A 12,744-nucleotide genomic window follows, 5' to 3' on the forward strand; every position below is an offset into this window, starting at 1 on the left:
TTAAAAGGATATAATTTATGTATATTCCTTTTAAAAGTATAATGTACAATTTTTATTAATATCGGCAATTAAATTTAGTATTTAAACTTGATTTAAATTTTTCAATTAGCGACTAGAATATTAAAAAAATACTGTATATAAAAAAAATTTATTATATTTCGTTAAAATATATTAGCATAATGCTTATATAAGCTTATATAAGGTTATAAATCGAATGTGGAAATATTGACTAATAAAATTTGAATTATTAATGTAAATAACGTCCGAAATAATAAATTAATCAAATTTTTTATCGGTAAAGCTGAAAGCTTTTATAAGCTTTATTTTACAAGAACGTAAACTCGATATAAGATATTCCATTAATCAGATTGTCATTTCATAACTTTACCATAATTTTTCTATAATCTCTTTAATTCATATTGGAATAATAAATATTTATTTCAAGTCAATAACAATTCCTCGTAATTATTATGCGACACGATGATGACTGTATAATGATTGAACATAATTGATCTCTCGTTGCGTATTATTGTACACGTAATATCGAATTCCTGTATAAATATAGAGTGGGAACGAAAAGAGTTTTTCTCCCAAATAGTTAGAATTTATTCGGGCTAATTCTTTTTTATAACCACTGTATTTTATGGATAGAATTTTTTGTCAAATCATTATTAATCAATGTGTCATTTGGTATAAAAGTATGGCTTTGGAAAAATTTCGAATTCCAGATAAGATGTAACGGCAGAATACACTGTAAAGATACTTCAAAGATGTATGAAAGCCACTATTTGAAGATATAGAAACAATTCCATTCTGTTAATCTTCTGTTAAACATTTAAAATTCAATGTTAAATTAGATTGAATTGCCTTGTTCAATTAAAACAATCGACTTAATTGCGGGTTTCGTTAGTGTGCACGCAGATGGAAGGGAATCTTGATTGATTAATGTTGAGTCGATCAGTAGATAATTCAACGTATAAGTGCATAATTAAATAAATCATATCGCGCGAATAATAATCATCTGACATTTGTAGCATCATGGAAATATTAAATTATTCTACTAAAAGAGTTTATAAAATGTGCGAAGATGGTGCCTGATTGGTAGTAACCAACCAGACATTCGAATATCACTTTTAAATTTATAATAAAATTATGCAGAAGCAAAGGACAATGCAGCGTCCAATAAAATCGCTTATGATGATGTCTCACTCCAGTCCTATCACGTGTAATTTAAATTTTAACGTTAATTTAATTATAACGTTGTCACGAATTATCAAAGCCCATGTCGATTATGTGCACTAATTATTACGTGTCGAGCCTCATTTTTCGATATAACAACGACATCTAGTGCAAAAATCCTATTAGGAAAAGGCTTTAACAAAAATATGCGCGATAACAAAAGCGACGATAGTTTGAAATTCCAATAACCTACCGCTTAATCGCCTCTCGATATTATTCACCGATCAACGCTATAATGATGCGACGCTCATATAATTTGCATTTGACGCCAGCCGCGCGAAAAATCTAATGATCAGTCGAGGTGAGCCGAATGCTCCGGACAAAAATTGAAGCTACAGTGGCGTCTTGAAGAGCGCCAATGAGCGTTTGCGATAATTAATTGCGATACGAGTTGGGCAGATTCGCTTAATCGGACAAGTTAATCGACAAGTAAGCCGAACAAGCAGGAGAGGAGAATGGAATATTTACAATGGCGCGCCCGAGGAAAGGAATAAAGGATGAGAAAGAGAGTGAAATGAAGCTTGAGATCGGCATGCGCAATCGACTCTTCTCTCATATCCCGTATAAGCCGCGAGATAAGCGGCAAGTAAGCGCTTTCCTAATCGCGGCGCCGTTACGGCGTAAAGAAGAAAAGGCGCGAGGCGCGTTAGTCAGCGGCAAGGTGCGCAGCACCGCGATAAAAGAGCGAGGGAAAAGGCCACCGAGGCGCGTGTCCTTTCGGTGGCCTCGGCGCTTACGTGCGTTCGCCGGGGGGTTCAACGACACTCCCGAGGCGAGCGCAGCCCATTTCCGCGGCGATGCAATACTTCGCTCGCCGCTGCAATGATAATCGTGCTCGAGTCGACGGATTATGCCGTCCGAGCCTTGGCAGGCTGGCGATCGAGAGCGAGAGGCCGGCATTTTTACCTTTTGGCATCCCGAGGCTGCTGCCCCTCGGCCCTTTCTTCCCCACCCCGATCACTCATTTTCCAATAGGCTGGGGAGGGGGGAGGGGGCGTGGGATGGCGCGTCCTGGGAAAATCTGCACTGTCGAATTGTCGAAATTGGCAGTTTTGAGGAGAAAATTACCTACGCTTTCTTTACATGACATCAAAGGAATCTCCCGTTTATCTTTCGTTTTTTATTACATTCCACTTTTATCTATTATTTTTTTTATTTTTTGCTTCTATTATAATATTTCAAAAGATGTTTTACGAGATACGTAGTACGTTGGCTACGTTTCTTTTAGCGTTCGTTATATTGCTTTTGCTCTCCCCACCCCCTCCGGGCCACCAGCCAGTATATATTAGTGGATGAAAATTATGCACATTTAAAGATTTTCCCAGTGGTTTGTCTCTCTTTTTTCAAATTCTCGACTTTAATATATAACGAGCAAAGATGTTTAATAATCGAATCAAATTATTCTTCAAACATTGATTATGTCTTCTAGTTAAGTTAATTGGCCTTGAAGGCTTATTTTTCTCTTTTTTCTTTTTTTTTAACACGTGTCATAGATTTTATAACCGCTTGGTGAATTAATAAAATTCGTTTATCTATAATTCAACATCGTACCGAGGGCCTTAGAAAAAGTAAATTTTTCCGAGTAACGCGTAAAAGTAATTTGAAATCCCACATAATGTGTTAATTTTGGAGTTGAATACGAGAAAGATGATAATGGAGGGAAAAATCGTGTTTGAAGTGAAATATCGTATTAAACGCCCTGAATTATATAACGATGAAATTTATCATTCACAATTAATAAATGGGTATATTATATAAAGGTATAGTAAGTATCTATTTGAAAAAATTGCTTTATGTTTTTCTTGCACGAAGCTGTAAACTTTTCTTCCTTCATTGTATTCGTTTTGACTCATCGAACGTGGCTTTCGTACACGACCGAGTCCAATTCTATTTTCAACAGTTTTCTCCGCAAAATTGCTAACTCGCGAACAATTGGTTCGACACTTTAAGCCATTAATTATTGTTAAATTTAATTTCGTTCGAAGCATTTGTATCGGCAATTATTATCTTGATAAATGTAAGAATTTTCAGAAAAGCCTACGTCATTGACACTTTCATTCTTACGTACAGCTTGATATTTACTTTTCTCTACGATTAACCGCGTCAAATATTCGTTAGAGAAAGAAAATTCATATTTATTAGAGTGTTTCCAATAAGGATGCTGGGCAGACTTTATACAATAAATATTTAAGTAACGAGATATTAACTTGAAATTATGTTAAAGGGAACGCTGATTTGCTCGCTAAATGTTGCGCGTTTAAATAGACGAGGGTTTTTGTTTTTTTTTTTTCTTTTCTCTTCTTCTGTTTTTTTTCTTCTTCTTTTTTCTTCGGCCTACTTGCTGAAAAACACAATCTGATCATTTTATGCAATAAAACTCAAAGCGTAAAAGCCACGAGCGAGAAGCGATAAATTTGAGGACTAAATATACACTTCTGCTTACAGTACTTTACACGCATATAGACATTTCATTACAGCATTAATTCAACCTTCTTAAATAATAACGACTAATGCTATATATGCAAACACCAGTGATACCAATAAACTAATTCTGCATTCCGCGTTAGAAAAATGGCGGATTATATTTGGATCTATCGACGATGTGAGACAGGAGCTTTGTAAGCGTCGAAAGGGTGAAAAATAGAAAAGCAAAAAAGAAAAAAAAACCCAATAAATACCGAGAGCAAAGAGCCTAAAGTAGTTGAGACGAGAGCATAGAACGAGTCGGGAATCGTCTCGGATCTCTAGGGCAGGTGGCAGGTAAAAGGGCCCGCTGTGGGGAAGGGAGCAGGCAAGCAATCGACCAAAAGCTCGATGAAGGGAGCCCCGAGATATATGCGGTCATCGCTAATTGGCCAGCGAATGCCAATAACGATTAGCAATATAGCCAATAGCGATTCCGGGCCCCACTAATTCCTCCGCGCTAATTCGGAAAGTGTCCGATCAGCTCGAAGGAACAATAAAGGCGCGCACGCAGCATTACGACCGCGGCGGCTATTAATAGCAGAGCACCGTCTCCCCGCGATCTCGCGGCTCCCGCGGCCTTGTCAACCGCATTCCTTCCTTGACCTACACCGTGTCTCGCTCGCCCGAGCCCAATCGAACGCGGAGAAATCTCGGTGAAGCTTTTTTTGTTTCTAAGCGCCGCGCCTTTGCACCTTTCTCCCCTCAGCTTTCCCAGCGGCTGGGCTCGTCGATGAGCCAAGCTCGTCTCTTCTGCCTTGTCATTGCGGCGCGATTTTTGTTTTCGCCGAGCGACGAAATTGCTCCATTATGCGGGCCGCCGATTACGAAAGTATTAAATGGCCGGATGGTCGAGTCGGTTGATACGAGAGGGCTTGGTACAAAGATACTGCTCGCGGGCTTTGATGTTTTTCATGAATGGAGAATCCATTATTTCTCTAATTGCAGTTTACTTTGAACGGCTCTTAGGTAATGCAAGCGCGCGTAATGTCACATAATTGTCGAGAGGGTTTTTTTTTAGAAATTTATGTCGTTACGTTTACGAACGACGTTCTTCTATACGTTAAGGGTATATTATATTGTGCTTTATTAATTGCAATTGGCAAATTTAACATTGTTTTATTTCGCCTTACGTATTGTGCAGACGCGGTGGGTCGTTAGATTTTTTTCTTTCTTTCTTGTTTCTTCTTTTTTGAATAGATCGATGAGAAAAAAAGGATGAAAATTTAATGGAATACAGATGAATCATGACGATTCAAATTACATACAGACACGACGTATTATAATATTTACACTCTCAGGTATAAGAAATGTAATTAAAAATTAAATAATAATTAGGCTTACATCTGTAAGTAATTAAGCATAGTTTTTAAAGATTTTTTATAATTTTTCAATTGCTTAAAAACGAGAAAGGGCCAATTATTATATGGGCATCGAACCTCAATAGCCAAATTTTATCACTTTAAAAGTTGTCAGAGATTAATTAAAGTTTGGAAATTTTTAAAGGAAAACAAATTGCGAAATAACGAGACACTCTGAATTTAAATTGCCAAATAAACAAAACCCCAAAAGGCAAAACTTCAATTGGACAAAAATTCAAATTACGAAATACATTTGATTCTGCTGATCGTTATTTTTCAACATGAAAATTTTCTATTTAAAATATGAGCATGCAAGGCTTTGATCATTAACCGTTACATATCTAAATTTAAATTTTTGTTTACATACCTTTTTCCTTCTGTGTATTATTCCCGAACGCTTCCACCTACACCTCCAAACATTACATCCTCCCTCCCCCCCCCCCCCCCCCCCCAAACAAGTATATATTGTGCCTTGCATTACTGGAGAAAGAGTTAGAGTATTTCATTATAAAAATGGTTATATTTAATTGCCGATATTACGAGATTAGGACATTGTAGAAGCTTTTATACGAGCGAGCATTTAATAATTAATTTAGAAAAAAAAAACAAGTTAATAAAAATAAGAAACGAATTAAAATTGTTCGACAGCTCGTTGAACATAAACATCGAACAAAGTACTGTGAATAATCTGGATCGTTCATTCGAATAAGCGAAATTAATTTCCCACAATGTTCGAAGAATTTTGTTCACCTCACTCGGAAATTGCATCATTTTGTTGCTTAGTAGTCAATCGATAAAACAGGCTTTTGACTTATGTGTACCACCACCGACTCTCCACCCCTCCCACTAATCAACGAATGACCATTACCTTTAAAAGTGCCAAAGGAAGGCACGCGTACCGATCTCTAATTAATCACAATTGTTAATATCATGTCTTGCCGAGATTTTTGCGCTATAACGCATCAGTTGATTGTTTTGATTATCAGTTTATAACTTTTGCTAGCTATTTGGAATGCTTTTGCACAAATTTACATTTCTTTCACTTATTTAGTATCACTCTTGGTAATTATTAAAAACTAATACTAAATCATAAGAATTCAATAATAAGATATTTAATTTCAATTATGATTGATGAAATCTTTTCATAGACCACTAAACATAAATAATTTCAGAATAAATAACGTGATGAAATTATTGAACAAATTTATTATGTTCTTATGTACAGGTAGAAATTGAACATACGGAATAATTCAATCTAAATGTGTTGAAAATTAGAACATCTAGAAGTATTTGAAATCGTCGATAAGCATCGATTTCATTATAGCCAATTATTCAATATAGAATAATTTAATGCATTTAGTTTAGTCGAAATATCGGTCCTATATTACCCTCAAAGGCATAACTTATCTATCAATTTAGAGACTTTTATCAGTATGACGTCGCACTCAGTCTCACGGCAATAAAATAATAATGCCTATAGTCGTTTCGGTATAACATAGACGCGTTGCCGTTTCAATATTGAAAAGTCAATGTAGCACATTCGCAATAGCAAGTGTCAGAGGAGCACGTTTCAATCACCAGCAATACCCGACTGTCCAATTGTAATGTAAAAGTGTCGAAAGCTTATCGATAAAGCAGAAACGACGAAGAGTTTCCGCGAAATAAGACGAGATCAGAAAATGTAAGCCAGCTAGTGGAGTTAACGGTTGTACACGTGTTGCGTTCCTCAGACTCCCCGGTTTCCCTCGGATCAGCGGGTTCGCCGTTGGGGCTGCAGCCGCAGGAGGCCTCGCCTTCACCCATAAACTTTCCTGCTCCAGGGGAGAGTGTGGCGGACACCTCGACCTCGTCGCCGGACGCGAATATGCCGGGCTCGCCGGGCTGCCCGGTGGTCAAGGTCAAGTCCGAGTACCTGCGCGGCAGTCCGAGCCCCGGCACTCGAGAGAGCTGCCTGCAGCGGAGCCAACAGCAGTCGGGCCCCAAGCAGCAGCAGCAGCAGCAGCAACAGCAACAGCAACAGCAACAGCATCAGCATCAGCAGCAACAGCTACACCAGCACCACCAGCACCACCAAGACTCGACGACGGAGAGGGCCTCACCGGACTCGGTGTTCCCGGATCTAGCGAGTCAGAGACTCGGTCAAGCTGGCATTGCCCTTCAGCCCGAGGACCATCATCATCATCAACATCATCATCACCAACATCATCATCATCATCATCAGCAGCAGCAGCAGCAGCAGCAGCAGCAGCAAAGGTCCTGCACACCGGCATCCATGAGGTGAGTTTCCATTAAAGCTCTCTTTATTATATTATTTTTACTTTATTATTATTACTCTCTTAAAAATTACGCATTACCGTCCTCCCTTTACGAGGTACCTAGTTTAAATGTTGACTAATTGAAAAAAAGTCGAAAAAAAAAAATGATATTAATAGAGATTTAATTAATAAAATTAAATTGTTTTCACTATCAAAATTTATTGCCCATTCAGAATCTTTCTTCTATTGAAACACGGGGATAAAGAATAGCGGTTAATATATTTAAATGCGTATTGAATAATTTAATCTATTATAATTGCAGCGTAAGCGAGATGATGAAAAAAAAAAAACAGAAAATTACAAAAAATCAATTGAAACATAAAACTCACTGCATTCACTAATGCATAAACTACATAAATTTCAAAAGCAATTTAAATCGTTTAAATGGCTTTGCAATATTTTCTTCTTTTTTTCTTTTTTTTTCTCCTCCCCCCCCCCTTCCCCCTTTTTCCCTCATTTTTCCTTTTTTTTTTTCTTTTAATCAAAACTATAAATTTAACCAAGAACCTTTCTATATAGACTATTGTATGATAATTACTATTACATACTTTTATTACAACATAAAATAATATAAAATCCATTGCTTTATAATCCTAACCTTTTATAATTTGCACGAGATGAATTTAGCTAGGGATGACGTGATACACAATAGATAGAATAAATAATATGATTGAATTCATAATGCTCGGGTCATCTTATATCGATTAAGTGCATATAGAAGCTGATGGTGTTATTTGCATATTTATCGAATTAAAAACCATAAGTCATTAGAAATGAAGAAACAAGCTGTAGCTTTGTAAAATTGCCCTCGTACCTACACGCGCATACACGGACTTGTGTATATATTAAGGCTTATACCACTAAAATCTTCAATAATAGTACAATATTTGTCGCGCTGTAGGACATACCGTGAGTACAATATCCTGAAATACAACTCTCCGACAGTTTGATTAATATTTATTGTGAGCAATGCACATTAACGATTCATTTACTATCCATGCAAATAATCTATTTTATCGATGAGCTGCTAATAAGATATAAATAATTGTATATTATGAGGTTATAAAGCTTATAAAGCTTTCGAATCTTGTTAAATATCTATAAGCTAAAAATTTGACGATAATTAGCTAAACGATAAATCCCATGCGAGTTATTGTCCAAGTAACGGGGGAAAAAAAAATGAGAAAATTGTTTCGCATTGGCTTCAGATCGTCGCCACATTCGCCTACGCAGGCGGTCTCGAGCACGCCGACGACACCGATGCCCCAGGAGTCATCGGTGACGAATCGCAGTGGTGACACCCCCGACCAGATTGGCAATAACCTCACCTCCACCCAGTCGAAAGAAGAATCCGGAAATTCGGTGTTCGACGGGGGCGGAATCAACAACAATGGCGCCGTTATCAACAGCAACAGCAGTCGCTCGGAGAGCAACAATTGTACTCAGTCTTTGATGCATAGGAGCAGTCCATCCTCCCAATACAACGCGACACCCAGCTCCAATCACCACCATCACCAGCAACAGCAGCAGCAGCAGCAGCAGCAGCAGCAGCAGCAGCAACAGCAACAGCAGCAGCAAACGTCGCCGAGGCCAAGGGCGCCATCGGTGCCGCCACATCTATTGACGCATCATCAGTTCTGGTCACAGGCGCCCAACGTTCAGGGCTTCGCAACCCAGAGGCTGCTCAATGGCGTCATTAGCAGTGCCGTCAGCTACGTGACTGGGAACAATGGGGCTACTGGCAACGTTAATGTCAACGTCACCGGTAATAATGGAACTGCTACAGTGACCAACGTGTCCTGTGCAAACACCACTAGTGGTAAGTTTTCTTAATCAACAAGTTCACAAAACTTGCGGAATACGAGAAATAATTTGAACAACCATTTTCTCTTTATTGAGTTTTTATCCTTTATCCTCCAACCTATTTACCATAAAATTTACCATCGATATTTGCTAGTAATTGCCTGAGATTTAGGAGATGAACTTTATTGCAAACAACTTTATTGCACTGGGTCGATAGAAAATCGTACATACGTGCATTTAGAATAATTTGTAAAAAAAAAAAAAAAAAAAAAAAAAAAAAAAAAAATTAAATACCAGAAATCCCTCATTCTAGGTATGAAGAGATTGGATGAAACAAAAACAAAAAAAATCTAATAAAAAGGTCTTCCTTAAATCATGGGAACCCCTAATTAATGTAAAGGAAAGGTATTCTTCAAATCTACCGTAATTATTATCCATACCTTTTACCTTTTAACCGATCATTTCTTCCTTTCTACTTTTCATCGAAAATATCTTCTTCCTATAAGCTACGTTACAAAGCCACGTATATTTGTATTATTAAATAAAACGCATTCGCTTAGCGGGAATCTTTAATATTAAGAAATAGTAACTTAGAAAGAGAGAAGAATACATACGTACCGTTACATTAAGATTTTGCTTACGTAAGTGCCTACGTGTGTCTTGTTCTTCAAATTTAATTAAATTAATTTAATCCATTGAATGTCAATTTGCACTATTAAAATGCCGTGCCGTGGCTCCTAAATATTGCTTCAGCGGGTGTATTAATAGCTACGTTAAATAGAATATTCACAGTTGCAAAATCAATATTTTGGAGTTTCGTTGTATCGAAAAGTTCAAAAACAATCCAATAGGATTAATGAAATTCATCTTTAGCCTCAAAATCCCTTCAAATCAATATGAAGAAATCAGATAATTGAACAAACGAAACACGAGATAGAGCGTATAAAATATCACGGAAGATCCGGTTTTATTGTATAAATTGCTTATTATTAGGTATGAGCGGACAAAGTTTCGCGGTGGCGCGTATTTTGTGAGCCGCATGGTCGTCAATTAATAGTCAACGCTAAATCAACGATCGCCTCTTTATTCCTAGGCGAGGGCATGAAGCCGCCAGCGCAACGCGCGGCCCCGGCGCCTCCGCGACCGCCACCAACCGTCATAATGGGCGAGGTCGGAGGAGTCCGGACGATGATCTGGTCTGCGCCGGCTCTCGAACCCGTGGCACCGGTTACGGCCTCCTGGACGGCGACGGCCTCGGCGGCCTCGTGCTCCTCCAGCGAGGAGTCAGCCGCCCAGCTTCTCCTGAACCTCGGCCAGGAGTCGAGAGGCAAACCCCAGGGCGGCAGCACCTACTCAGCAGGCCCGCCCCTTAATATGGAGAGGCTCTGGGCGGGTGACCTAACACAGTTACCAGCCGCCCAGCAAATTCAGGCCCTCAACCTCACCGCCTCGGGCTCGCAGCAGCAACAGCAACAGCAGCAACAACAGCAACAGCAGCAACAGCAGCAGCAGCAACAGCAGCAGCAGCAGCAGCCTTGGGCGAGGAATGGTAGTCTCGTAAAGAGCGAGACAACCGCACACTCGCCAGGACAGATGCAGCAGTCGCTCGTAAGCCAGACGGCGCCGACGGCAGCCCCAATGGTCCAACAGGAGCACGAAGAGGACGAAACGCCAATGATATGCATGATCTGCGAGGATAAGGCCACGGGTCTGCATTACGGTATCATCACCTGCGAAGGGTAAGTTTTGATGCTTTCCTCTCCCTCCTTGTCCATAGATTTTCCAATAACTTGATATTCGAATCATTGAACGCAACGTCGAAATAATAATTAATATTATTATAATAAAGTTCTTCGCTTATACACTGCTTTACTCAAGGCCTGGGTAATCATCAACGATTATTTTCAACAAAAAAAAAACAAAACAAAAAAAATTTAATCCTTCGTAAATATCTGATATGAATATTTATTAGATGAATTAAAAAAATTTTAATATCACGGAAACGTTTAGTGTGTTTATTAATATGGCCGTAATGAAATGACTAATTACGCACATTCAAACTTTCCCCCTTCCATTGCTACAAGAGCAGAAAAAGATTCTCTCAACGTAATGAATATTAAAATGGAACTCTTTAAAAATTCTTTGCTTGTGATGTGTATGAATGTGTACTTTGTGGATTACACATTTCGTTACGATGTGATAATATGCTCAAGTACGTATGACGTATATCTTATTTAAGACACGAGTCAACAAATTGACTCTGCCTAACGACAATATCTATGCATCGCGATAATTTTAATATTTTTAATATATTAAAAATGTACGCGCATAGGAGGATGAAATCATTAGTGGAAATTATCACCGTTTTTCGTGAAAATCATTCAAGACTAAATTTACGTAACGAGCATAACCTAACATTACGTAAGCAGTAGAAATGCATAAAATGCGAGATATCTATATTCTTAAATGCATATACCAATCTTTCCACAAAGACATAATTACAAAGATATTTCACGGATAAATCAAAGTTAATATTATTGATAGTGTAATACAGAAAAAAAAAAATAAATATATATATATATATATATACACCCACACACCCACACAACCGCACACGCGCGCACACACACACACACACACACACACACACACACACACAGACAGAGAGTATAAGCATAGTAGTTAAATGAAGCTCTTAAGCCAACTGATATTAAAGTGATTTATTCTATATTAACAAAATATTGACTCGGCACAGGGTATTTTGATAGGTCGAATTATTACTAATAGCATACTTAACAATTTGTATTGATGTACCATTTTACATTCGAGTACACTTCGTACTTATATAAGGCACATAGTATTTATTATACGTGCAATGGCTTAAATGACTTTCATTAAAACGAAAAACAAAGAAAAATATATCTATCGCTTATATGTATAAATTACTATTTTTATGAAATTAATAATTAAAAAGAAAGAGAAATTAAATATAGTCGCCTTTTATTCTTATAAATTATATCAATTTCACTCGAAAGATTTCGAAAGAAAAAACATGCATTATCGAGCCGGGACGTAGGAGCATCGACTCCCTTAATTTGATCCTACGTTCACCTGGTCAAGCAGGTGTTAATTTATTTTCAGTGATGCTCGCACATTTTGATCCCAAGCAACTTATTATCTTCGATACGTTGAACTTCCTAGCAATTAGTTTTACACAAGACCTCGTGAATTATACATTCGTGCCCGAATAGCGAAACATTGCGTTTGTTATTGATATCAGCAGTGTCTTGAAATTGAAGAATTATTAACGCGTACAAAATTAAGATGATTTTATTCTGCTCCCAGCTCTCTTTGTCTTCGTAAGAGGACATTCAATCTGATCACTTCGCTTCTCAATTTGAAGGTTATGTTTATTCAATTTTCCTATTTCATCGATCGTCTAATATTCCCTTCTCAATTGCGTAATAATCCCATTAAAGCAATAGCCCTTGGAAAAATTCACTACTTCGTTAAAAAAAAAAAAAAAAAAAAAAAAAAAAAAAAAAAAAAAAAAAAAAAAAAAA

The 12,744-nt window shown here is 37.7% G+C and overlaps 1 protein-coding gene across 1 annotated transcript in view; it reads left to right on the forward strand.

Moving 5' to 3' along the window:
- Hr4 (nuclear hormone receptor 4) overlaps positions 1 to 12,744 on the forward strand; it is a 240,369-nt gene that overhangs the window by 215,666 nt on the left and 11,959 nt on the right. Inside the window, exons 4-6 of the mRNA XM_011502049.1 lie at positions 6,794 to 7,340; positions 8,587 to 9,197; positions 10,275 to 10,920. Coding sequence (XP_011500351.1) covers positions 6,794 to 7,340; positions 8,587 to 9,197; positions 10,275 to 10,920 — 1,804 coding nt within the window. The remainder of the gene's footprint in view (positions 1 to 6,793; positions 7,341 to 8,586; positions 9,198 to 10,274; positions 10,921 to 12,744) is intronic.

This window comes from Ceratosolen solmsi, unplaced genomic scaffold (assembly GCF_000503995.2).
Source record: "Ceratosolen solmsi marchali unplaced genomic scaffold, CerSol_1.0 scaffold43, whole genome shotgun sequence".
In the NCBI taxonomy this organism is placed as follows: Eukaryota; Metazoa; Arthropoda; class Insecta; order Hymenoptera; family Agaonidae; genus Ceratosolen; species Ceratosolen solmsi.